Here is a 27,180-nt window from a genome sequence, read left to right on the forward strand (position 1 = left end):
CCAGGATGTTGCAGGTTCTACTGTCCTTTTCTGCAACTTTACATCATTAGACCAGCACAGAGACATACAAAAAGGACCAGGAACAGACCAGCAGCTCTACTGCACACACACACACACACACACACACACACACACACACACTACAGAATATGTGTTTATGGTCATGTATGAAGATGGTGTGTTTGGTCTGTTCCTGGTTGGTCTGTAATGTCTCTGTTTCTGTCTCCAGGTTCCTCTGCCATCATCATCGGTGTGTGTGTCTGTGTGGCTCTGCTGCTGATTGGAGGATTTGCACTGATGATCTACAAACTGAGACTCAAGAGAACACAAGGTACATTTCACACACACACACACACACACACACACACACACACACACACAGACACGCATACACAAACACACGTATGCATGCAAACTCGCACGCACACACACACACAAACACACACACGCACGCAGACACACGCAGACACACACACACAGACACGCACGCAGACACACACACACACACACACACACACACACACAGAGTGATTGAGAGTGTTATGTCTTTTGTGTACAATTACAGATTATACACCTTCATCCAAGAGTAAAGACAATAAACCAGTGAGTAATTGTGTCCATGTCCATGTGTGTGTGTGTGTGTGTGTGTGTGTGAGAGAGAGAGAAAGAGAGAGAGAGAGAGAGAGAGAGAGTTTCCTCAAGTTACTGTGTAGCATTATTTATGACTTGTTTATGGAATATGATATAATTCTATAATGTAATCTATTGAAACAGAATTATTGTGAATGTAATTAGGGAAATCTCATTCATATCCAACACATGATAATGTTAAACTGAACACTGAATGCAATACTGTGAGAGTATTAGAGTGACAATTATCTTTATTTTTCTGCTTTCAGGTTACTTCTGATCATAACACCGATTCAGCTAATTTGTACGAAAATTTCAGAATGAGCTCAATATGAATCTGCACCAGGACACAAACCAATCAGACTGTTGAGCTGTTATTCTTAATGTTCTGAGCTGCCTCGTAGTGCCTCAACTCCCAATGCTGTAGTGTGTCTCTCTTCAGCTCTTTATAGGACTGTAACCTAAAAAAGAATGCTGATCATAAATCCATGCCAGTTTGATCAGGTGCAGTTTCTGGAGGACTGCTAGCCAGTTTCTCTCTCTCTCTCTCTCTCTCTCTCTCTCTCTCTCTCTCTCTCTCTGTCTTTCTCTCTCTCTCTCTCTCTCTCTCTCTCTCTGTCTTTCTCTCTCTCTCTCTGTCTCTCTGTCTCTCTCTCTCTCTATCGCTCTCTCTCTGTCTTTCTCTCTCTCTCTCTATCGCTTTGTCTCTCTCTATTTCTCTCTCTGTCTTTCTCTATCACTCTCTGTCTCTCTCTCTCTATTGCTGTCTGTCTCTCTGTCTCTCTCTTTCTCTGTGTCTCTCTCTCTTGCTCTCTTTCTCCCTCTCTCTCGTTCTCTGTCTTTCTTTCTCTCTCCCTTGCTCTCCTTCTCTCTCGCACGCGCTCTGTCTCTCTCTCTATCACTCTCTTTGTTTCTTGTAGTTTTTACATTTGTTTAGTTAAATATAAAGTGATGATTGTGAGCAAGGTGTTATGAAACTTATTATCTATATAAATGAAACATTATCGATGTATAATGACTGATACATGATATTATTATTATTATTATTATTATTATTATTATTATTGTTGTTGTTGTTGTTGTTGTTGTTGTTGTAATGATTACTTAATTAATTGTTTCTTAGCTAGTTATCCATTTTATATCATGACATTACTGTGCTTTATTCTGATCTGTTATAGGAGTTACTTTATTACAGTTTAAATATGAACCCATTTAGTGCTGTGATCTCGTTCAACACATGGTACGTTCTGTTTTGATTACGCTGTTGAGGCTTAAGAAGGAGAGCTATATCGAAATAACTGTCTATATCTAATTGTGTATTTCTGTTATATGTCAGTGAAATTCTCTATATCAATAAAAACACACTTCCTGTCCTTTAAACACAGCAGTCATTTTTCTCAGCACTGTAAGTGGAGCCTGTCCCTTATTATTTGATCTAAATACCTTGTTTTATCTAATCTAAAATGCATCAATCATTCAAAGAGGCATGGAAGAAGAAAGCAGAGAAAGAGAGAGAGGAAGGAAGAAAAGGAGCTCCAAGAGAAAGTGACACAATCAGAGAACCTGGCCCAAAGCATCCAACCCCCTACTGGGAGTTCAGGAGGAGAGCTGCACGAACATTCCCGAAGCCTGGTCTCCCCTCTCGGAGGCTCGCCCAGGGATATGGGCCTCGGCTCTCTGGAATATCTCCCCAACAACTGGACATTGAGATTGAATCCAGTGAATGGGTGCATGAACAGTTGATAATATTAAAACAGTAGATGCATAGATCTCTTGATCAAATTCAATTCAATTCAATTCAATTCAATTCAATTCAATTTTATTTGTATAGCGCTTTTTACAATAGACATTGTCTCAAAGCAGCTTTACAGAAATAGCAACACAGTATACAGATATTAAAGGTGCAAATTTATCCCAAACTGAGCAAGCCACTGAGTGGTGACGGTGGTGAGGAAAAAACTCCCTAAGATGTTTTAAGAGGAAGAAACCTTGAGAGGAACCAGACTCAGAAGGGAACCCGTCCTCATCTGGGTAACAACAGATAATGTGAAAAAGTTCATTATTGACTTATATGAATTCTGTATGGCCAGAGAAGCAGTCGTAGTCCCAGCAGTATAGAACTGGAGTAGATGAGAGCTCCATCCAGAGGAAGGACATCCGAAACGGATCAGGCAGGTCCAGAGATCAGAGAGGATCAGGATCTCTAGTATCTCAATAAAATCGTGTGTGGCTCGGCAGAAGGAGAGAGGGAGGGAAAAGATTATTAGGACTGGGAATTAGCATAATAGAGAGACTAGTCAGGGTAGGCGTGAGTAAACAAATACGTTTTAAGCCTATGTGTTTTTGCCTGCATCATGTTGAGCAGGCCAGAGATATGTTGCATGATGTAAGATGGGAAGAAATGCTCACGCTGAATTTACAGACATCATTCAGGCTCTGAATAACATGACTGTTAAATAAGTAACTTAGCTCTCATACCCATAATAGGAGAAGTATTCTTGTTCAAACCGCTTGCTGCTCGCTTCCTGTTCAAATGGCTTGCTGCTTGTGCCTGTGCAAACTGCAAAATTGAGCTCGGGTTGTGTGGGTTGTTACACAGGGGGTGAGGGGAGAGAAATAGAGACCTGGATAAAGGAATGGTCAGAGGTGTGGAGAGGAATAATGAGAAGATTGTGTGTGCTGCGATTACGTGTGAGGATGAGGTTGAGCTGTTTGCCAGCTTTGTGGGTTGCTGGTGCAGTTCATCATACAGTCAGTGACTGTAACAGCATGAAATTCAAAGGAAGTATAGGAGCAAGAGGGAGAAAGGCAGGTAAATTTCCATGTTTTGGAGAGAAGCAAACCTGTACCACCCCCTCGTCTGTTGGGACGTGAGGTAGTTGGGAAGTTGAAGTTGGAGGCTAGGCCAGCGGATGTGGCAGTGTTCTCAGTATGGATCCAGGTCTCAGTCAGAGCCAGCACTCTCAACTTTACAAGCAGTGTGTAATTTAGAGTTGTGCCTCTATAGATTAACTGTAATGGGATTTTACACTAAATCCTTTTTACAAGTGAGAGAAAAATGAACACCAGATTTTACTCCCACCAACAGTGACGTCCTACTGAATGATATAATCACAGACAGCATTCCAGAGTTTAAAGGAAATCAGGGAAATAAAACTTGCGGTTCTTGCGGAACCTTGTGGTTCTTTCCTTCCTCTAATTTCCGTATCATTCCTTATTAATTAATTAATTGATTGATTGATTGATTGATTGATTGATTGATTGATAGATAGATAGATAGATAAATAAATAAATAAATAAATAAATAAATAAATAAAATAATAATAATAATAATAATAATAATAAAACCAGGCAGATCTTAGTGTTTAAGAGTGTCACTGCAATGAGTACTTATAAACCTCTGGACATTAACTTACATAACAAAAAAAGGTATCTACAAAGACCTGAGCCGCCCTACCAGGGAAGTGGTAGCTCAGCGGTTAAGACGGTGGATTTCTGCTCAGAAGGTTGAGAGTTCAAATCCCAGCACTGCCAAACTGCCACTGTTGGGCCCTTGAGCAAAGCGCTTAGCCCTCAACTCCTCATCTGTATAAATGAGATAATTGTAAGTCACTCTTTATAAGGGTGTCTGCCAAATGCTGCAATGTAATGTAACTGAAAAAACAACCAAAAAAAATACATCAATTTAACAAAGTAAACAGTATGTCCGAAAGAACTCTGGGAGGTGCTCATGCAGATCTGCATCACTGACGAATACAGCACTGTGAGAAAAGAGGAAATGACAGAATTGATAAAGCTGAAAGACAGCAGACTGCAAATAGAGAATCAGTAGAACTTTCCTCCTTGAGATAGACAGAGCACATTTCAATAGAAGTAAAGGAGTAGAAGTGACGTGACGCTGAATTTCATTCCAAGATGAAGATCCTCCTCATCTTCATCCTCTACCTTATCTCAGGTCAGATATTCTCCTAACTTATTCTCCTTTAGTAACTGCATGTGATGAGTGAACTATATAAATGAGTGAGATTTTCTGTTGATTGACAGGTCCAGTAGACTGCTCTGATGTGACTGGTTACTCAGGAGGAAGTGTCCTTATGATATCTAATATCAACTGGTACACAAGCAATAGTAAATATATCTGTAAGGTGAAAGAAAACGACTGCATCGATATAATACGTGCTGAGACCAAACGCCACCAAACACAAGAAGGAAGATTTTTTTTGTATTCAAACACACATAACTTATTCCTAGTACTGATCAGAAAGCTGAAGCCACAGGATGCTGGAACATACAGATTTGGATTGGAGAATCAGAGCAACGCCACGGTGAACCTAAAAGTTCTTAATGGTGATTAAATATTTAACCTTGTTGTGTTAGTAATAACTATGAAATATTTTTTAGCATGTACACAAAGTCAAAACAATAATAAGGTATTACACATCTATAAAGCTTATCAACTGTCATTTATTTATTGTCCTGTTTGTATAATTGACAGATTCTTGTTGTGCTGGGAGAAAATTAAAGACCGCTTATGTTGGGCAGAATATCACCATCACATGTAACTATCCAGGGGAGTATGAAAGAAACATCAAGTATGTCCTCAAACTGGATGACGACATGTATGTTCAACACGTTGTTGATACTGACAAAAAATTTCAGAACGAAAGATTCTCCATTTCTGATGACAAAAGTGTTAAAGTTCTCAGAGTGAACCTCAGCGATGTGAGAGAAGCTGATGGAGTATTTTATTTATTTGGAGTGTGGAACAAAGATGGGTCAGTCGGATATTACTCCTTCTTTACAGAGATTCAGCTGCATGTAACAGGTGAAACTTTTATTTTTGTCATTTTGAAAATAAACGTCTAGACAATTAATTCTCACTAGAACTACACCTGTGTGTACAGACAGTATTAGACTTTTATCTCAGTCATGGCCCTTTTTAAAAATTATAAACAGCTAATGTGTCCAAGATTTGTGCAATTTTATATTTTAGATACAATAGGATTGAGCACAAGCATTCAACCAACAACAACAACAGGCACCGACATGACGACCTCAGCAGCACTGACAGAAACTCCATCTGCAGTGTGTTTCAGTAAGAACTCACTCTCTATAACTCATTGTTTCATTCTGTATTCATGTATAAAGTGTTACAGGCAGAGGAGTTCGGTACCAGGATGTTGCAGGTTCTACTGTCCTTTTCTGCAACTTTACATCATTAGACCAGCACAGAGACATACAAAAAGGACCAGGAACAGACCAGCAGCTCTACTGCACACACACACACACACACACACACACACACACACTACAGAATATGTGTTATGGTCATGTATGAAGATGGTGTGTTTGGTCTGTTCCTGGTTGGTCTGTAATGTCTCTGTTTCTGTCTCCAGGTTCCTCTGCCATCATCATCGGTGTGTGTGTCTGTGTGGCTCTGCTGCTGATTGGAGGATTTGCACTGATGATCTACAAACTGAGACACAAGAGAACACAAGGTACATTTCACACACACACACACACACACACACACACACACACACACACACACACACGCAGACACACACACACACGCATGCAGACACACACACACACACAGACACTCACGCACGCAGACACACGCAGACACACACACACATGCACCCAGACACACACAGACACACACACACACAGACACGCACGCACGCAGACACACACACACGCACGCAGACACACGCAGACACACACACACACACACACACACACAGACACGCACGCACGCAGACACACACACACACACACACACATGGAGTGATTGAGAGTGTTATGTCTTTTGTGTACAATTACAGATGATACACCTTCATCCAAGAGTAAAGACAATAAACCAGTGAGTAATTGTGTCCATGTCCATGTGTGTGTGTGTGTGTGTGTGTGTGTGTGTGTGTGTGTGTGAGAGAGAGAGAGAGAGAGAGAGAGAGAGAGAGAGAGAGAGTTTCCTCAAGTTACTGTGTAGCATTATTTATGACTTGTTTATGGAATATGATATAATTCTATAATGTAATCTATTGAAACAGAATTATTGTGAATGTAATTAGGGAAATCTCATTCATATCCAACACATGATAATGTTAAACTGAACACTGAATGCAATACTGTGAGAGGATTAGATTGACAATTATCTTTATTTTTCTGCTTTCAGGTTACTTCTGATCATAACACCGATTCAGCTAATTTGTACGAAAATTTCAGAATGAGCTCAATATGAATCTGCACCAGGACACAAACCAATCAGACTGTTGAGCTGTTATTCTTAATGTTCTGAGCTGCCTCGTAGTGCCTCAACTCCCAATGCTGTAGTGTGTCTCTCTTCACCTCTTTATAGGACTGTAACCTAAAAAAGAATGCTGATCATAAATCCATGCCAGTTTGATCAGGTGCAGTTTCTGGAGGACTGCTAGCCAGTTTCTCTCTCTCTCTCTCTCTCTCTCTCTCTCTCTCTCTCTCTCTCTGTCTTTCTCTCTCTCTCTCTCTCTCTCTGTCTCTCTGTCTTTCTCTCTCTCTCTCTGTCTCTCTCTCTCTCTCTGTCTCTCTGTCTCTCTCTCTCTCTATCGCTCTCTCTCTATCGCTCTCTCTCTGTCTTTCTCTCTCTCTCTCTATCGCTTTGTCTCTCTCTATTTCTCTCTCTGTCTTTCTCTATCACTCTCTGTCTCTCTCTCTCTATTGCTGTCTGTCTCTCTGTCTCTCTCTTTCTCTGTGTCTCTCTCTCTTGCTCTCTTTCTCCCTCTCTCTCGTTCTCTGTCTTTCTTTCTCTCTCCCTTGCTCTCCTTCTCTCTCACACGCGCTCTGTCTCTCTCTCTATCACTCTCTTTGTTTCTTGTAGTTTTTACATTTGTTTAGTTAAATATAAAGTGATGATTGTGAGCAAGGTGTTATGAAACTTATTATCTATATAAATGAAACATTATCGATGTATAATGACCGATAAATGATATTATTATTATTATTATTATTATTATTATTATTATTACTATTGTTGTTGTTGTTGTTGTTGTTGTTGTTGTAATGATTACTTAATTAATTGTTTCTTAACTAGTTATCCATTTTATATCATGACATTACTGTGCTTTATTCTGATCTGTTATAGGAGTTACTTTATTACAGTTTAAATATGAACCCATTTAGTGCTGTGATCTCGTTCAACACATGGTACGTTCTGTTTTGATTACGCTGTTGAGGCTTAAGAAGGAGAGCTATATTCGAAATAACTGTCTATATCTAATTGTGTATTTCTGTTATATGTCAGTGAAATTCTCTATATCAATAAAAACACACTTCCTGTCCTTTAAACACAGCAGTCATTTTTCTCAGCACTGTAAGTGGAGCCTGTAACTTCTTATTTGATCTAAATACCTTGTTTTATCTAATCTAAAATGCATCAATCATTCAAAGAGGCATGGAAGAAGAAAGCAGAGAAAGAGAGAGAGGAAAGGAAGAAAAGGAGCTCCAAGAGAAAGTGACACAATCAGAGAACCTGGCCCAAAGCATCCAACCCCCTACTGGGAGTTCAGGAGGAGAGCTGCACGAACACTCCCGAAGCCTGGTCTCCCCTCTCGGAGGCTCGCCCAGAGATATGGGCCTCGGCTCTCTGGAATATCTCCCCAACAACTGGACATTGAGATTGAATCCAGTGAATGGGTGCATGAACAGTTGATAATATTAAAACAGTAGATGCATAGATCTCTTGATCAAATTCAATTCAATTCAATTCAATTTTATTTGTATAGCGCTTTTTACAATAGATATTGTCTCAAAGCAGCTTTACAGAAATATCAACACGGTATACAGATATTAAAGGTGCGAATTTATCCCAACTGAGCAAGCCACTGAGTGGTGACGGTGGTGAGGAAAAACTCCCTAAGATGTTTTAAGAGGAAGAAACCTTGAGAGGAACCAGACTCAGAAGGGAACCCGTCCTCATCTGGGTAACAACAGATAATGTGAAAAAGTTCATTATTGACTTATATGAATTCTGTATGGCCAGAGAAGCAGTCGTAGTCCCAGCAGTATAGAACTGGAGTAGATGAGAGCTCCATCCAGAGGAAGGACATCCGAAACGGATCAGGCAGGTCCAGAGATCAGAGAGGATCAGGATCTCTAGTATCTCAATAAAATCGTGTGTGGCTCGGCAGAAGGAGAGAGGGAGGGAAAAGATTATTAGGACTGGGAATTAGCATAATAGAGAGACTAGTCAGGGTAGGCGTGAGTAAACAAATACGTTTTAAGCCTATGTGTTTTTGCCTGCATCATGTTGAGCAGGCCAGAGATATGTTGCATGATGTAAGATGGGAAGAAATGCTCACGCTGAATTTACAGACATCATTCAGGCTCTGAATAACATGACTGTTAAATAAGTAACTTAGCTCTCATACCCATAATAGGAGAAGTATTCTTGTTCAAACCGCTTGCTGCTCGCTTCCTGTTCAAATGGCTTGCTGCTTGCTGCCTGTGCAAACTGCAAAATTGAGCTCGGGTTGTGTGGGTTGTTACACAGGGGGTGAGGGGAGAGAAATAGAGACCTGGATAAAGGAATGGTCAGAGGTGTGGAGAGGAGTAATGAGAAGATTGTGTGTGCTGCGATTACGTGTGAGGATGAGGTTGAGCTGTTTGCCAGCTTTGTGGGTTGCTGGTGCAGTTCATCATACAGTCAGTGACTGTAACAGCATGAAATTCAAAGGAAGTATAGGAGCAAGAGGGAGAAAGACAGGTAAATTTCCATGTTTTGGAGAGAAGCAAACCTGTACCACCCCCTCGTCTGTTGGGACGTGAGGTAGTTGGGAAGTTGAAGTTGGAGGCTAGGCCAGCGGATGTGGCAGTGTTCTCAGTATGGATCCAGGTCTCAGTCCGAGCCAGCACTCTGAGGTTGAAGTGGGTTGCAAAGGCAGGAATGAAATCTGCCTTGTTGACGGCAGATCGGCAGTTCCAAAGTCCGATAGTGAATGAGAAGGAATCTGCAGAGGCCACATCCAGAGATCGTAGGTTGTCCAAGTTGCGTACTTTTCAGGGGAGTGTGCGGCGGTCTGCGCCTGTGGCAAATAACAGGAATAAACTGATGACACAAGTTAATGTGTGTAAACAGGTAAACCGCAAGAGGAATAAAGGGGGAAAAAGTATATTTAGCAGCGCGAGTGGTTTCTTGTTGGTGTCCTTGCAGGTAGACTCGCAGGTCTTTACACGAGCTCGATCTTTACACGACGAGGGCTGACGCTTCCGCCTCAGCGTTTCTTAATTCTTAAATACTGCGGTGCTTCACATCTGAGCACGCCCCTTTAATTAACAAAACAAAGAGTAGTCGCGAGAACGAGCGACTCCCGACCGAAACGGAATATGAATACCGGAATTATCTTTAATCTAGCAACGTGTAAACAGCTTGTAGTAACAAGGAAGCACAGTTACAGCTTCTATCATGTTACTGGTTATGTATAAAGATTATGGTAATGTACATGTTTAGTTTGTTCCTGTTCTGTAATGTCTCTGTTTCTGTCTCCAGGAACTTCCACTGTCACCATCATCATCAGTGTGTGTGTCTGTGTGGCTCTGCTGCTGATTGGTGGATTTGCACTGATGGTCTAAAAACTGAGACAAAAGAGAAGACAAGGTGTAGTTTCTTCTCTATAACACGCAAAAATGACATCCTGCATCAGAGATAAGATTTTATAACTGCAGTCAATGTCAACTGTCATAAAGTGAGCCATTTCTTTTGTGTACAATTACAGGTTTAACACCTTCATCCAACGACAATAACCAGGTCAGCATTTATGTCTGAATGTGTTACTGTACATGTGTGTAACAGTGGGCCTCATTTATCAAGCTAAATATAAGACAAAAATGTGAGTGGTATTAATGAAATCACAGTTAGTTCAGAAAAATGTTCATATCCTACAATAACTTTCGAGTTTGTTTATGTGTGTGTGTGTGTGTGTGTGTGTGTATATATATATATATATATATATATATATATATATATATATATATATATATGTGTGTGTGTGTGTGTGTGTGTATACACACACACACACACACACACACACACACACACACACACACACACACATCTATATATGTGGATAGGGAGGAAGTGTCAGTGTGTGTGTGGGTATGGTCACACTGCAATGGCTGAGCTGCATTACTGGAAGGTTTAGCACACATCACACTTAGAAAGCACTCTTTTACCATCATTAATCATCATTTTGTGCTTTTCAGATCTCTGAGCTATTTTGCCTTTTATGGAGATTTCTGGGCAGCAATAAAGGCAAACCAGCTGTGCCATGAAGCCCTTCATAATCTACATGTGATTGGAATTTAGTCATTTTTCTAAATCTAGTGAGAATATTTTTTTTTCCAGTTTGACTTATGAAAACAGCAAAACTATTTTTCGGCAGTGGGTGAAACACAACAGACACAGGATAAAAGCACACATGCGCATTATAATATAATCTCATGCCCTGGGCTTGGTAGGCAGTCGGTGTTGCAAAAGTTTTCAAAGCAAATAACATTGCAGCTTGTTTGTTCAGCTCACACACTCACTGCTCAGGAAACAGAAATCATATGAATATACATGGAATACAGCTTATCCTTGCAATGCTACCTGCTGCAGACTCATGCTAAACCCCGTCCTCACCTGCTACAGTGTGTGTACAGGACACTGAACAAGTTTTTGCATCACTTTTTTAAACATTATACATGTTCTTCTACATTTTTCTTGTCCACTCTCAGGTCCCCCATGCCGCTTGGATCTATGAGGAGATTAACCACACCAACCATGTTTCTGACTCAGATACTGACATTTACATGAATGCTTCATCACCCACTAACCCTGATAAAGAGATCTCCTCCACAGTACAACCACCCCAAGACCAAAATCTCACTTACACCACTGTGAGTTTCCAGAAGAATCCAGATGATGCTGCAGTCACCTTCAGTAAGGAGGAATCTGCCACTGAATACGCCACTGTCCAACACCACTCAGGACTGGAATAATTTGATTATGTTTTCAACAAAATATTCATTCATAATTTCTTACATTTAATCATACAAACAGCACAGCAGTATTAAATAAATAAAAATCTTATTTTCATAACCGATATCATTTTGTTGGCAATTTTGAACATGCTGCTGTAGTAAAATAACAAATAAATGCCGCCTGGTATGACATTAAATGTACCATTTCCTAATGTAACTATCCATGTGTGAACTCTTATTTGGCTTTAAGTTTAGTTATGGATATCTTAATGGTTTTTAGTAGGTTGTGAGGAGGAATCTGAACTGATGTGACAATACTGAGAAAACCGTCCTAGTCCTTTCATGCATAGTGGTCACTACAGTGGACAGCTATTCAAAAGCCATTTTCTGGCTATTGCAAGGATTTCAATAGAATAACCGCATAACAGCCACTAGAGTGGACACTGATTCAGTATACCATTGGTTGCCACCTTGTGGCAACTACTTGTAATTACAAAAAAATGCCTTGATATCCAAGATGGCCAACATAACTTCAGATGGCCTGACCACTTCAGGAACATCTGTACAATCCTTCTACAAAAGAAGAACCATTGAGGTAAAAAACAAAACAAAAAAACAAAACATATAATACTTTGATGACATCATCAAGTAATAGCTAAGGAATAATATTTTGGGGATATTTTTCAAATATTGATTTATAGATTTTAGACACCTATGATTAATCATGTGTCCACTAAAGTGGACATCATGCACCAGTCAAGTTATAGCACAGCTTTATTTGTGCGAACATACGTATAATTTTTTAAAATAATTTTTTTGCTCTTGCTTAATTTTCAACTGATCTATCATTATAATATAATTTGATGTTTTTATTTATTTATTTATTTATTTATTTATTTATTAGCATTTTCTGCAGTTAGCGCTATGGTTTAATTAGTATATTGATTTTTGTATTTTGCAGAGTAGCATGAAATAGAGAAGCCTACAGGATTGTAGATGAGATTCCAAGTCAGTCAAGTGAGGATAGTGACAGTGATGATGATGATGATGATGATGATGATGATGATGAATGGCAGCCAGATAAAGAAGGATCAACAAGTTTTTGGAAAACCAAAGACAAGCAGTTTAAGGGAAACCTGCCTCCTTTTTTAGGAAAGTGTAAACTGAATGTTGAGGGAACAGAACCAGTAGATACATTTTTTCATCTGTTTCCAAATGACCTGGTAAACCAAATAGTGCACAGAAATCCCTGACTCATTTCACTAATCGTAGTTGCTGATTCAAAGAAGGATTGTATCACATATTTATTCTAATTACATTTGATTTCTCTCTCAGTTAAAATTGACATCAAACAAAAATAACCAGAATTCTTATTTCTGTATTTTACAGACCTCACTGCATGAATTTACCACAAGGTGACGCTAAAGGATTTCATCTCAAATGGCCTTTTGTATTTCATCTTTAAGAAAACAACTGAAAACATCCAGACACGTCTGTGTGTTTATGATGAATATATCAGATCTCTAGTCAAATATAGAATATATACAATGTAAAAAATGGAACGTTTTCACACTGTTTAAAAATAATGAATATTTCGAATCATTTTCACGAGCACTAACTTTACAAGCAGTGTGTAATTTAGAGTTGTGCCTCTATAGATTAACTGTAATGTGATTTTACACTAAATCCTTTTTACAAGTGAGAGAAAAATGAACACCAGATTTTACTCCCACCAACAGTGATGTCCTACTGAATGATATAATCACAGACAGCATTCCAGAGTTTAAAGGAAATCAGGGAAATAAAACTAACCTTGTGGTTCTTTCCTTCCTCTAATTTCCATATCATTCTTAAATAAATAAATAAATAAATAAATAAATAAATAAATAAATAAATAAATAAATAAACAAACAAACCAGGCAGATCTTAGTGTTTAAGAGCGTCACTGCAATGAGTGCTTATAATCCTCTGGACATTAACTTACATAACAAAAAAAGGTATCTACAAAGACCTGAGCTGCCCTACCAGGGAAGTGGTAGCTCAGCGGTTAAGACGGTGGAGTTCTGCTCGGAAGGTTGAGAGTTCAAATCCCAGCACTGCCAAACTGCCACTGTTGGGCCCTTGAGCAAAGCGCTTAGCCCTCAGCTGTATAAATGAGATAATTGTAAGTCACTCTTTATAAGGGTGTCTGCCAAATGCTGCAATGTAATGTAACTGAAAAAACAACCAAAAAAAGGGCAACAAGTCAACAAATACATCAATTGAACAAAGTAAACAGTATGTCCGAAAGAACTCTGGGAGGTGCTCATGCAGATCTGCATCACTGACGAATACAGCACTGTGAGAAAAGAGGAAATGACAGAATTGATAAAGCTGAAAGACAGCAGACTGCAAATAGAGAATCAGTAGAACTTTCCTTCTTGAGATAGACAGAGCACATTTCAATAGAAGTAAAGGAGTAGAAGTGACGTGACGCTGAATTTCATTCCAGGATGAAGATCCTCCTCATCTTCATCCTCTACCTTATCTCAGGTCAGATATTCTCCTAACTTATTCTCCTTTAGTAACTGCATGTGATGAGTGAACTATATAAATGAGTGAGATTTTCTGTTGATTGACAGGTCCAGTAGACTGCTCTGATGTGATTGGTTACTCAGGAGGAAGTGTCACTATGATATCTAATATCAACTGGTACACAAGCAATAGTAAATATATCTGTAAGGTGAAAGAAAACGACTGCATCGATATAATACGTGCTGAGACCAAACGCCACCAAACACAAGAAGGAAGATTTTTTTTGTATTCAAACACAAATAACTTATTCCTAGTACTGATCAGAAAGCTGAAGCCACAGGATGCTGGAACATACAGATTTGGATTGGAGAATCAGAGCAACGCCACTGTGAACCTAAAAGTTGTTAATGGTGATTAAATATTTAACCTTGTTGTGCTAGTAATAACTATGAAATATTTTTTAGCATGTACACAAAGTCAAAACAATAATAAGGTATTACACATCTATAAAGCTTATCAACTGTCATTTATTTATTGTCCTGTTTGTATAATTGACAGATTCTTATTGTGCTGGGACAAAATTAAAGACCGCTTATGTTGGGCAGAATATCACCATCACATGTAACTATCCAGGGGAGTATGAAAGAAACATCAAGTATGTCACCAAACTGGATGACGACATGAATATTGCACGAGTTCTCGATACTGAGACAAAATTTCAGAACGGCAGATTCTCCATTTCTGATGACAAAAGTGCTAAAGTTCTCAGAGTGAACCTCAGCGATGTGAGAGAAGCTGATGGAGTATTTTATTTATTTGGAGTGTGGAACAAAGATGGGTCAGTCGGATATTACTCCTACTGTACAGAGATTCAGCTGCATGTAACAGGTGAAACTTTTATTTTTGTCATTTTGAAAATAAACGTCTAGACAATTAATTCTCACTAGAACTACACCTGTGTGTACAGACAGTATTAGACTTTTATCTCAGTCATGGCCCTTTTTAAAAGTTATAAACAGCTAATGTGTCCAAGATTTGTGCAATTTTATATTTTAGATACAATAGGATTGAGCACAAGCATTCAACCAACAACAACAACAGGCACCGACATGACGACCTCAGCAGCACTGACAGAAACTCCATTTGCAGTGTGTTTCAGTAAGAACTCACTCTCTATACATAACTCATTCTTTCATTCTGTATTCATGTATAAAGTGTTACAGGCAGAGGAGTTCGGTACCAGGATGTTGCAGGTTCTACTGTCCTTTTCTGCAACTTTACATCATTAAACCAGCACAGAGACATACAAAAAGGACCAGGAACAGACCAGCAGCTCTACTGCACACACACACACACACACACACACACACACACACACTACAGAATATGTGTTATGGTCATGTATGAAGATGGTGTGTTTGGTCTGTTCCTGGTTGGTCTGTAATGTCTCTGTTTCTGTCTCCAGGTTCCTCTGCCATCATCATCAGTGTGTGTGTCTGTGTGGCTCTGCTGCTGATTGGAGGATTTGCACTGATGATCTACAAACTGAGACACAAGAGAACACAAGGTACATTTCACACACACACACACACACACACACACACACACACACACACACACACAGACACGCACGCACGCAGACACACACACACACACATACACAGACACGCACGCACGCAGACACACACACACACACATACACAGACACGCACGCACGCAGACACACACACACACACATACACAGACACGCACGCACGCAGACACACACACACACACACGTGCATGCACACACACACACACAGAGTGATTGAGAGTGTTATGTCTTTTGTGTACAATTACAGATTATACACCTTCATCCAAGTGTAAAGACAATAAACCAGTGAGTAAGTGTGTCCATGTCCATGTGTGTGTGTGTGTGTGTAAGAGAGAGAGAGAGAGAGAGAGAGAGAGAGAGAGAGAGAGAGAGAGAGAGTTTCCTCAAGTTACTGTGTAGCATTATTTATGACTTGTTTATGGAATATGATATAATTCTATAATGTAATCTATTGAAACAGAATTATTGTGAATGTAATTAGGGAAATCTCATTCATATCAAACACATGATAATGTTAAACTGAACACTGAATGCAATACTGTGAGAGGATTAGAGTGACAATTATCTTTATTTTTCTGCTTTCAGGTTACTTCTGATCATAACACCGATTCAGCTAATTTGTACGAAAATTTCAGAATGAGCTCAATATGAATCTGCACCAGGACACAAACCAATCAGACTGTTGAGCTGTTATTCTTAATGTTCTGAGCTGCCTCGTAGTGCCTCAACTCCCAATGCTGTAGTGTGTCTCTCTTCACCTCTTTATAGGACTGTAACCTAAAAAAGAATGCTGATCATAAATCCATGCCAGTTTGATCAGGTGCAGTTTCTGGAGGACTGCTAGCCAGTTTCTCTCTCTCTCTCTCTCTCTCTCTCTCTCTCTCTCTCTCTGTCTTTCTCTCTCTCTCTCTCTCTCTCTGTCTCTCTGTCTTTCTCTCTCTCTCTCTGTCTCTCTGTCTCTCTCTCTCTCTATCACTCTCTCTCTGTCTTTCTCTCTCTCTCTCTATCGCTTTGTCTCTCTCTATTTCTCTCTCTGTCTTTCTCTATCACTCTCTGTCTCTCTCTCTCTATTGCTGTCTGTCTCTCTGTCTCTCTCTTTCTCTGTGTCTCTCTCTCTTGCTCTCTTTCTCCCTCTCTCTCGTTCTCTGTCTTTCTTTCTCTCTCCCTTGCTCTCCTTCTCTCTCGCACGCGCTCTGTCTCTCTCTCTATCACTCTCTTTGTTTCTTGTAGTTTTTACATTTGTTTAGTTAAATATAAAGTGATGATTGTGAGCAAGGTGTTATGAAACTTATTATCTATATAAATGAAACATTATCGATGTATAATGACTGATACATGATATTATTATTATTATTATTATTATTATTATTATTATTATTATTGTTGTTGTTGTTGTTGTTGTTGTTGTAATGATTACTTAATTAATTGTTTCTTAGCTAGTTATCCATTTTATATCATGACATTACTGTGCTTTATTCTGATCTGTTATAGGAGTTACTTTATTACAGTTTAAATATGAACCTATTTAGTGCTGTGATCTCGTTCAACACATGGTACATTCTGTTTTAATTACGCTGTTGAGGCTTAAGAAGGAGAGCTATATTCGAAATAACTGTCTATATCTAATTGTGTATTTCTGTTATATGTCAGTGAAATTCTCTATATCAATAAAAACACACTTCCTGTCCTTTAAACACAGCAGTCATTTTTCTCAGCACTGTAAGTGGAACCTGTCCCTTCTTATTTGATCTAAATACCTTGTTTTATCTAATCTAAAATGCATCAATCATTCAAAGAGGCATGGAAGAAGAAAGCAGAGAAAGAGAGAGAGGAAAGGAAGAAAAGGAGCTCCAAGAGAAAGTGACACAATCAGAGAACCTGGCCCAAAGCATCCAACCCCCTACTGGGAGTTCAGGAGGAGAGCTGCACGAACATTCCTGAAGCCTGGTCTCCCCTCTCGGAGGCTCGCCCAGGGATATGGGCCTCGGCTCTCTGGAATATCTCCCCAACAATTGGACATTGAGATTGAATCCAGTGAATGGGTGCATGAACAGTTGATAATATTAAAACAGCAGATGCATAGATCTCTTGATCAAATTCAATTCAATTCAATTCAATTTTATGTGTATAGCGCTTTTTACAATAGATATTGTCTCAAAGCAGCTTTACAGAAATATCAACACAGTATACAGATATTAAAGGTGTGAATTTATCCCAACTGAGCAAGCCACTGAGTGGTGACGGTGGTGAGGAAAAACTCCCTAAGATGTTTTAAGAGGAAGAAACCTTGAGAGGAACCCGACTCAGAAGGGAACCCGTCCTCATCTGGGTAACAACAGATAATGTGAAAAAGTTCATTATTGACTTATATGAATTCTGTATGGCCAGAGAAGCAGTCGTAGTCCCAGCAGTATAGAACTGGAGTAGATGAGAGCTCCATCCAGAGGAAGGACATCCGAAACGGATCAGGCAGGTCCAGAGATCAGAGAGGATCAGGATCTCTAGTATCTCAATAAAATCGTGTGTGGCTCGGCAGAAGGAGAGAGGGAGGGAAAAGATTATTAGGACTGGGAATTAGCATAATAGAGAGACTAGTCAGGGTAGGCGTGAGTAAACAAATACGTTTTAAGCCTATGTGTTTTTGCCTGCATCATGTTGAGCAGGCCAGAGATATGTTGCATGATGTAAGATGGGAAGAAATGCTCACGCTGAATTTACAGACATCATTCAGGCTCTGAATAACATGACTGTTAAATAAGTAACTTAGCTCTCATACCCATAATAGGAGAAGTATTCTTGTTCAAACCGCTTGCTGCTCGCTTCCTGTTCAAATGGCTTGCTGCTTGCTGCCTGTGCAAACTGCAAAATTGAGCTCGGGTTGTGTGGGTTGTTACACAGGGGGTGAGGGGAGAGAAATAGAGACCTGGATAAAGGAATGGTCAGAGGTGTGGAGAGGAGTAATGAGAAGATTGTGTGTGCTGCGATTACGTGTGAGGATGAGGTTGAGCTGTTTGCCAGCTTTGTGGGTTGCTGGTGCAGTTCATCATACAGTCAGTGACTGTAACAGCATGAAATTCAAAGGAAGTATAGGAGCAAGAGGGAGAAAGGCAGGTAAATTTCCATGTTTTGGAGAGAAGCAAACCTGTACCACCCCCTCGTCTGTTGGGACGTGAGGTAGTTGGGAAGTTGAAGTTGGAGGCTAGGCCAGCGGATGTGGCAGTGTTCTCAGTATGGATCCAGGTCTCAGTCAGAGCCAGCACTCTCAACTTTACAAGCAGTGTGTAATTTAGAGTTGTGCCTCTATAGATTAACTGTAATGGGATTTTACACTAAATCCTTTTTACAAGTGAGAGAAAAATGAACACCAGATTTTACTCCCACCAACAGTGACGTCCTACTGAATGATATAATCACAGACAGCATTCCAGAGTTTAAAGGAAATCAGGGAAATAAAACTTGCGGTTCTTGCGGAACCTTGTGGTTCTTTCCTTCCTCTAATTTCCGTATCATTCCTTATTAATTAATTAATTAATTGATTGATTGATTGATTGATTGATTGATTGATTGATTGATTGATTGATAGATAGATAGATAGATAGATAGATAGATAAATAAATAAATAAATAAATAAATAAATAAATAAATAAATAAATAATAATACTAATAATAATAATAAAAATAAAACCAGGCAGATCTTAGTGTTTAAGAGCGTCACTGCAATGAGTACTTATAAACCTCTGGACATTAACTTACATAACAAAAAAAGGTATCTACAAAGACCTGAGCTGCCCTACCAGGGAAGTGGTAGCTCAGCGGTTAAGACGGTGGATTTCTGCTCAGAAGGTTGAGAGTTCAAATCCCAGCACTGCCAAACTGCCACTGTTCGGCCCTTGAGCAAAGCGCTTAGCCCTCAACTGCTCATCTGTATAAATGAGATAATTGTAAGTCACTCTTTATAAGGGTGTCTGCCAAATGCTGCAATGTAATGTAACTGAAAAAACAACCAAAAAAAGGGCAACAAGTGAACAAATACATCAATTTAACAAAGTAAACAGTATGTCCGAAAGAACTCTGGGAGGTGCTCATGCAGATCTGCATCACTGACGAATACAGCACTGTGAGAAAAGAGGAAATGACAGAATTGATAAAGCTGAAAGACAGCAGACTGCAAATAGAGAATCAGTAGAACTTTCCTTCTTGAGATAGACAGAGCACATTTCAATAGAAGTAAAGGAGTAGAAGTGACGTGACGCTGAATTTCATTCCAGGATGAAGATCCTCCTCATCTTCATCCTCTACCTTATCTCAGGTCAGATATTCTCCTAACTTATTCTCCTTTAGTAACTGCATGTGATGAGTGAACTATATAAATGAGTGAGATTTTCTGTTGATTGACAGGTCCAGTAGACTGCTCTGATGTGATTGGTTACTCAGGAGGAAGTGTCACTATGATATCTAATATCAACTGGTACACAAGCAATAGTAAATATATCTGTAAGGTGAAAGAAAACGACTGCATTGATATAATACGTGCTGAGACCAAACGCCACCAAACACAAGAAGGAAGATTTAAATTGTATTCAAACACAAATAACTTATTCCTAGTACTGATCAGAAAGCTGAAGCCACAGGATGCTGGAACATACAGATTTGGATTGGAGAATCAGAGCAACGCCACGGTGAACCTAAAAGTTGTTAATGGTGATTAAATATTTAACCTTGTTGTGCTAGTAATAACTATGAAATATTTTTTAGCATGTACACAAAGTCAAAACAATAATAAGGTATTACACATCTATAAAGCTTATCAACTGTCATTTATTTATTGTCCTGTTTGTATAATTGACAGATTCTTGTTGTGCTGGGACAAAATTAAAGACAGCTTATGTTGGGCAGAATATCACCATCACATGTAACTATCCAGGGGAGTATGAAAGAAACATCAAGTATGTCACCAAACTGGATGACGACATGAATATTCAAAACGTTCTTGATACTGACAAAAAATTTCAGAACGGAAGATTCTCCATTTCTGATGACAAAAGTGCTAAAGTTCTCAGAGTGAACCTCAGCGATGTGAGAGAAGCTGATGGAGTATTTTATATTTTTGGAGTGTGGAACAAAGATGGGTCAGTCGGATATTACTCTTACTTTACAGATATTCAGCTGCATGTAACAGGTGAAACTTTTATTTTTGTCATTTTGAAAATAAACGTCTAGACAATTAATTCTCACTAGAACTACACCTGTGTGTATAACAGCTAATGTGTCCAAGATTTGTGCAATTTTATATTTTAGGTACAATAGGATTGAGCACAAGCATTCAACCAACAACAACAACAGGCACCGACATGACGACCTCAGCAGCACTGACAGAAACTCCATTTGCAGTGTGTTTCAGTAAGAACTCACTCTCTATACATAACTCATTCTTTCATTCTGTATTCATGTATAAAGTGTTACAGGCAGAGGAGTTCGGTACCAGGATGTTGCAGGTTCTACTGTCCTTTTCTGCAACTTTACATCATTAGACCAGCACAGAGACATACAAAAAGGACCAGGAACAGACCAGCAGCTCTACTGCACACACACACACACACACACACACACACACACACACACACACACACACTACAGAATATGTGTTATGGTCATGTATGAAGATGGTGTGTTTGGTCTGTTCCTGGTTGGTCTGTAATGTCTCTGTTTCTGTCTCCAGGTTCCTCTGCCATCATCATCGGTGTGTGTGTCTGTGTGGCTCTGCTGCTGATTGGAGGATTTGCACTGATGATCTACAAACTGAGACACAAGAGAACACAAGGTACATTTCACACACACACACACACACACACACACACACACACACACACACACAGACACGCACGCACGCAGACACACACACACACACACACACAGACACGCACGCACGCAGACACACACACACACACACGTGCATGCACACACACACACACAGAGTGATTGAGAGTGTTATGTCTTTTGTGTACAATTACAGATTATACACCTTCATCCAAGTGTAAAGACAATAAACCAGTGAGTAAGTGTGTCCATGTCCATGTGTGTGTGTGTGTGTGTGTGTGTGTGTGTGTAAGAGAGAGAGAGAGAGAGAGAGAGAGAGAGAGAGTTTCCTCAAGTTACTGTGTAGCATTATTTATGACTTGTTTATGGAATATGATATAATTCTATAATGTAATCTATTGAAACAGAATTATTGTGAATGTAATTAGGGAAATCTCATTCATATCAAACACATGATAATGTTAAACTGAACACTGAATGCAATACTGTGAGAGGATTAGAGTGACAATTATCTTTATTTTTCTGCTTTCAGGTTACTTCTGATCATAACACCGATTCAGCTAATTTGTACGAAAATTTCAGAATGAGCTCAATATGAATCTGCACCAGGACACAAACCAATCAGACTGTTGAGCTGTTATTCTTAATGTTCTGAGCTGCCTCGTAGTGCCTCAACTCCCAATGCTGTAGTGTGTCTCTCTTCAGCTCTTTATAGGACTGTAACCTAAAAAAGAATGCTGATCATAAATCCATGCCAGTTTGATCAGGTGCAGTTTCTGGAGGACTGCTAGCCAGTTTCTCTCTCTCTCTCTCTGTCTTTCCCTCTCTCTCTCTCTGTCTCTCTGTCTTTCTCTCTCTCTCTATTGCTGTCTGTCTCTCTGTCTCTCTCTTTCTCTGTGTCTCTCTCTCTTGCTCTCTTTCTCCCTCTCTCTCGTTCTCTGTCTTTCTTTCTCTCTCCCTTGCTCTCCTTCTCTCTCGCACGCGCTCTGTCTCTCTCTCTATCACTCTCTTTGTTTCTTGTAGTTTTTACATTTGTTTAGTTAAATATAAAGTGATGATTGTGAGCAAGGTGTTATGAAACTTATTATCTATATAAATGAAACAGTATCGATGTATAATGACTGATACATGATGTTATTATTATTATTATTATTATTATTATTGTTGTTGTTGTTGTTGTTGTTGTTGTAATGATTACTTAATTAATTGTTTCTTAACTAGTTATCCATTTTATATCATGACATTACTGTGCTTTATGCTGATCTGTTATAGGAGTTACTTTATTACAGTTTAAATATGAACCTATCTAGTGCTGTGATCTCGTTCAACACATGGTACATTCTGTTTTAATTACGCTGTTGAGGCTTAAGAAGGAGAGCTATATTCGAAATAACTGTCTATATCTAATTGTGTATTTCTGTTATATGTCAGTGAAATTCTCTAAATCAATAAAAACACACTTCCTGTCCTTTAAACACAGCATTCATTTTTCTCAGCGCTGTAAGTGGAGCCTGTCCCTTCTTATTTGATCTAAATACCTTGTTTTATCTAAAGAGAACATTTGTTCAAATGAAAACTATTTTTATACTGTATAGAAGAGCTTTGGGGTCAGGGACTATTTTGTGAAAAACAGTTGTTTCTTGGCCTTAATTAAAAAATGCTGATTTATTTTATATATTTATTTTTACCAGTAAAGGGGTTGAAACTGAAACACTAACATCCTCTCATGCTGAAAAGGAAAACAGGGTGTGTAAATGTCTATAGGAGTTCCAGTTTACATGAACATGATATGAGCAGAGCATAAGGACAGCTAATGTACTTTGCATTGCACTGTAGCAGCTAAACACATACAATGATAGCTTAGTTGTACCTCGCCTTAGCTTACGACTCCAAACTAGCCTAGTCTCCTGTTAGATAGGCAAAAAGTTTGATATTTTATCAGTCTGTTAGTGCTAACAGTGATAACACCCGATAACACAAATAATGATAACACCCAAGGCAAGTTTTATGATAAATACAATGTCCAATCTTTTGTCCAATTTTCACATTTTTTAAGCCCACATTTTAATTAGCCCTCAGATGCAAGAAAAAAAATATGCATGAAAACAGTTTATTTAGAAGTACTGTATACATTTATAAAGGTTTTTTTGATGGAGAAGAATCTGATCTTTGATTCCCCAGTTTTGTGACCATGTTCAGCAATTGTAGCATAGCCCATTTCTTTATTCATTTTTCTATGTTTTTATAATTGTTTTCAATAAAGAAATGAAGTCTTCGAACCACGTGTCTACTGTGATTTCTCTATGGACGTAAAGGGTCACAGCAGTATCTCTGAGTAATATGAAGACATAATAGCAACATAAATCTGTCAAAATCTAGGTTCACCTCTGCCTAAGAATTATGTTAAAATATATATGGATCAGCCATGATCATCTCAAACCTTATGCTATTTATTACAGTAGACGTAGACATCTGCATGTGCTGAAATTTCACAGTTTCTTATGCAATGGGATGAATAAATACAAGAGATCGATGTATTTGTTTGCCAGAAACAAATAAGTTTATGCCAGCAACCTCGGATAACCTCGGAGCAAGGACATTAATGTGCTTAATACTGTATGAAGCAACACAACCCAGCTAAAGTAGGTGGGCCTTAGCTGAACATGGTGGCTGACTATGAATTCCTATATGAAATGACTGACCTGAACCTTGATCAAATGTGGAAGCTGTTTTGCTTTTATCATCATTTTTGTAATAAAAATGAAAAACTAGAAGAAAGGAATAAGTTAATACTTTCAGTTTTGGATGACTGGCAGCAACTTTAAAGTTAGAAACTATGCTGACCATAGGCTTTTAGTAAATTTTGCAATAAAATATTATTATTATCCATAGTCATGGGAATTCTGCTTCCTTTCAGTATATCAGATCTGTTGGGTCAGCTCTTTCGCCTCCCAGAGAGTACAGTAGCAATTTAAGCTTTTTTTCCCCTTCAAAACCAATAGCAGTAACATGACCTTTGTCATTCCTTGTATTTGGTCTCTTTTGAACCTTCAAATGATTGAACAATTATTTGATCTGGATGATCAAAATGTTGCAGCTTCACCAGAAGGAAGATGCTTGAAGAATCAGGAGACCAAGAGCCAGGGTATAGTCAAAGAGATGGTTTATTATGTATAGAAAGACAGCCTGGGCACATTGTTTCATAGTCTAAACATAAGTTGGATGCAGTTGGCTTTTATACTCATATGTACGTGGAAACAACATACCCAAGGCTAATAAGGAAAACATAAGAGAAAAACATGACAGAAAAACACAAGACAAAAGATAAAACTTCTTGGAAAAAAAAAAAACATAATCAAGGATAGAACCCCACAAACATCATGAGACAATGAGTAAGCAAAAAAAAAAATCAGATTGAACAAATCTTAAATGAGTGAATCATTGAAAATAAGAAAAATATTTCACACATCATAAAATTGAAAGGGTTAATGTCTTTAGAGAGGAGGTCACAGAGAGAGAGAGAGAGAGAGAGAGAGCAGGGTGGCGACCACGCCCCTTGACCCCACATGACATCATCATAGCCGATCATTACACAGGACACGAGAGCAAGACCGCTTAGCATGAAGGTGACAAACACATACATGGGGTCTATCATTTAACTAGAACCGAGGCAGGCAACATGAAACTAGAACAGGACATGGAAATGCTACCGTTTAGCACAATTACACATTTACACATTTACACATTTAACTAGACCCGAGGCATGAAACATGAAACTAGAACAGGGTATGGAAACACTACCGAGTGGCACATTTACACATTTAATACTGCGTGAAGTGCACAGCAACGCGAGGGGTTTAAATAACAAATGCAATTTACCTTAAACGCCAACAGCTGGTAACAATTAATACACACCCTCGAACAACAACCAATGACTAAACAAGGAGGAGGCAAAACAGAAACAAACGCACGCGTCCATTGTAAACAAAGTCTCCATGGTTCCTCGCTCTGGCTCGTGCACGCACGCGCCCTCTGGCTCTCCGTGCACGTCGCCACCGCAGCGCCATCTGCTGGCGAGATCGTGACAAAAAGCACTTTATAGTGGTGTTTAGGGTTTTTTTTATAGACGCATATTTCACTCTTCTTTATATATGTTTTACTGAAATATTGATTACATCTGCTGCATGAAATAATAGCCTAAAACCTGTGAGTGGATGAATTCCACTGACGTCATTATAAGTTACATTTATGTAGTTTCCTTTAATATATACCAGTTGTTCGCTTTTTTAGGATTACAGATTTGCAATAATTTCTGCTATATATTATATTATATTACAGATTGGGTGGAAGAGTTTGCTATACAAAAATTAGAAAACAAACATAAATCATCGCACAATAATATTCTCACCATGGGGTCTTTTGCTGGAGAAGTATTCTGAAACATTCAAGATACAATATATGTCTATGCTTGTTCACTTCTCTTTATTTCTTTCTCAAGACCATCTTTTCTGTGTCATTGATTACTAGTTATTTATTTATTTGCCAATCTGCCTCTTTCTCTCTCTCTCTCTCTCTTTGTGAAGTTTTGCCTTTCTCCTTTCAGGAACAAAATCCAGGATTCAGAATCCTGTAGCACCGTTGTACCCCTGCACTTAGAGACATTCATTGATTTGAGAACTTGATAGATACAACTTTATTGTCATTGCACAGTACAGGCGCTCAGCAACGAAATGCAGTGTAGCATCTACCAGAAGTGCAAATAGCAGCATTGTGCAGATTTAACAAAGTGCAGGTTTGAGCACGTTATAAACCATTAAAATAAAGTATCTTTGGGGTTAGAAAATAGACACAGAGTCAAAGGTCATTAGTGTATTATTATAAAGATAAAAACATTTCTTGGTTTGATTGATGCACAAACCCACATTGCACTCCTTCTTGGTGATGCATAGCATCTTGAGGTTAGTTTTCCACTACATTGGATCTGCATTACTGCTTTGGTCACTTTCACTGCCTCTTCTCCGGCTCTTCATAACTACCCTGAACTTCCTCATAATCTTCACCAATGAACTCACTTTCACTACATTTTTACATTTACAGATTTTGGCAGACACCCTTTTCCAGAGTGATTTACAAACACTCCTATCAATAAACACATCCTCAATGGTTCACTAGGTCAGGCACTGAGTGTATCACCAGTTTAAAACTCTGTTATGGAGGTTAGTACATTATGGAACTCACACAAGACAATGACACTGTTATAAACCCCCCCCCCCCCCCCAGTTCTAATTTAAGTACTTGTTGAAGAGTACTTCATCATTTGAAGACAGCCATTCACTCAGCTGTAATGAAATGTATTGCCGTCTTCAGATGCATCTTGGCAATTACACAACAAGCACAGCATTGTGTTTCCTTAATTTTAATTGCATTTACAAAGTGTATAGGACTAGTGTTTTGGGGGTTTTTTTCCACATGCTTTATATACATATAGTTAACATATAGTGTGGTGCTTTTGATTCAGTCAGAAAAGAAAAGAAAAGAAAAGAAAAGCCAGTGGATCTTTAAACTGGCCTGATATACTGTACATGTACACACATTGGCCACTTTATTAGGAACACATGTGCACCTGC

At 38.9% G+C, this 27,180-nt stretch overlaps 3 protein-coding genes and 1 long non-coding RNA gene across 8 annotated transcripts; all 4 read left to right on the plus strand.

Annotated features, from left to right (window-relative positions):
- The first annotated feature begins 4,314 nt into the window (after positions 1-4,314).
- Positions 4,315-7,950, plus strand: LOC128619518 (polymeric immunoglobulin receptor-like). Of its 2 annotated transcripts, XM_053643738.1 has the most exons (7): positions 4,315-4,585; positions 4,675-4,977; positions 5,126-5,455; positions 5,624-5,725; positions 6,027-6,128; positions 6,459-6,496; positions 6,809-7,950. In XM_053643738.1, the coding sequence occupies exons 1-7, from the start codon at positions 4,546-4,548 to the stop codon at positions 6,872-6,874; spliced, it is 981 nt and encodes a 326-aa protein (XP_053499713.1). In that variant the 5' UTR covers positions 4,315-4,545; the 3' UTR covers positions 6,875-7,950. The 2 variants fall into 2 exon arrangements, with proteins under 2 accessions (XP_053499713.1, XP_053499714.1); XM_053643739.1 differs by lacking the exon at positions 6,459-6,496.
- Positions 7,951-10,238: 2,288 nt separating this feature from the next.
- LOC128619816 (uncharacterized) lies at positions 10,239-11,456 on the plus strand. Its single transcript, XR_008388009.1, has 3 exons — positions 10,239-10,264; positions 10,383-10,414; positions 11,383-11,456. It is a non-coding gene; the product is annotated as an uncharacterized LOC128619816 (long non-coding RNA).
- A 2,322-nt stretch (positions 11,457-13,778) lies between these two features.
- On the plus strand, positions 13,779-17,752 carry LOC128619934 (uncharacterized). Of its 3 annotated transcripts, none has more exons than XM_053644470.1 (7): positions 13,779-14,160; positions 14,250-14,552; positions 14,701-15,030; positions 15,199-15,300; positions 15,608-15,709; positions 15,984-16,025; positions 16,322-17,752. In XM_053644470.1, the coding sequence occupies exons 1-7, from the start codon at positions 14,121-14,123 to the stop codon at positions 16,330-16,332; spliced, it is 930 nt and encodes a 309-aa protein (XP_053500445.1). In that variant the 5' UTR covers positions 13,779-14,120; the 3' UTR covers positions 16,333-17,752. The 3 variants fall into 3 exon arrangements, with proteins under 3 accessions (XP_053500445.1, XP_053500444.1, XP_053500446.1); XM_053644469.1 differs by having other exon boundaries at positions 15,984-16,021; positions 16,322-17,750; XM_053644471.1 differs by lacking the exon at positions 15,984-16,025 and having other exon boundaries at positions 16,322-17,749.
- A 1,699-nt stretch (positions 17,753-19,451) lies between these two features.
- Positions 19,452-23,487, plus strand: LOC128619374 (uncharacterized). Of its 2 annotated transcripts, XM_053643539.1 has the most exons (7): positions 19,452-20,045; positions 20,135-20,437; positions 20,586-20,915; positions 21,035-21,136; positions 21,456-21,557; positions 21,750-21,787; positions 22,086-23,487. In XM_053643539.1, the coding sequence occupies exons 1-7, from the start codon at positions 20,006-20,008 to the stop codon at positions 22,149-22,151; spliced, it is 981 nt and encodes a 326-aa protein (XP_053499514.1). In that variant the 5' UTR covers positions 19,452-20,005; the 3' UTR covers positions 22,152-23,487. The 2 variants fall into 2 exon arrangements, with proteins under 2 accessions (XP_053499514.1, XP_053499515.1); XM_053643540.1 differs by lacking the exon at positions 21,750-21,787.
- Positions 23,488-27,180: the final 3,693 nt, after the last annotated feature.

Source organism: Ictalurus furcatus, chromosome 15, assembly GCF_023375685.1.
Source record: "Ictalurus furcatus strain D&B chromosome 15, Billie_1.0, whole genome shotgun sequence".
NCBI lineage: Eukaryota > Metazoa > Chordata > Actinopteri > Siluriformes > Ictaluridae > Ictalurus > Ictalurus furcatus.

Excerpts from the sequence above, each read along its gene's own strand:
- LOC128619934 (XM_053644469.1), top strand. The coding sequence starts at position 14,121 with ATGAAGATCCTCCTCATCTTCATCCTCTACCTTATCTCAG. Across the intron at positions 15,301-15,607 it reads TCCATTTGCAGTGTGTTTCA|GTTCCTCTGCCATCATCATC; the intron begins GTAAGAACTCAC and ends TTCTGTCTCCAG. Across the intron at positions 16,022-16,321 it reads AGTGTAAAGACAATAAACCA|GTTACTTCTGATCATAACAC; the intron begins GTGAGTAAGTGT and ends TTCTGCTTTCAG.
- LOC128619518 (XM_053643738.1), top strand. The coding sequence starts at position 4,546 with ATGAAGATCCTCCTCATCTTCATCCTCTACCTTATCTCAG. Across the intron at positions 5,456-5,623 it reads GATTCAGCTGCATGTAACAG|ATACAATAGGATTGAGCACA; the intron begins GTGAAACTTTTA and ends TTTATATTTTAG. Across the intron at positions 6,129-6,458 it reads GAGACACAAGAGAACACAAG|ATGATACACCTTCATCCAAG; the intron begins GTACATTTCACA and ends GTACAATTACAG.
- LOC128619374 (XM_053643539.1), top strand. The coding sequence starts at position 20,006 with ATGAAGATCCTCCTCATCTTCATCCTCTACCTTATCTCAG. Across the intron at positions 20,046-20,134 it reads CATCCTCTACCTTATCTCAG|GTCCAGTAGACTGCTCTGAT; the intron begins GTCAGATATTCT and ends GTTGATTGACAG. Across the intron at positions 21,788-22,085 it reads AGTGTAAAGACAATAAACCA|GTTACTTCTGATCATAACAC; the intron begins GTGAGTAAGTGT and ends TTCTGCTTTCAG.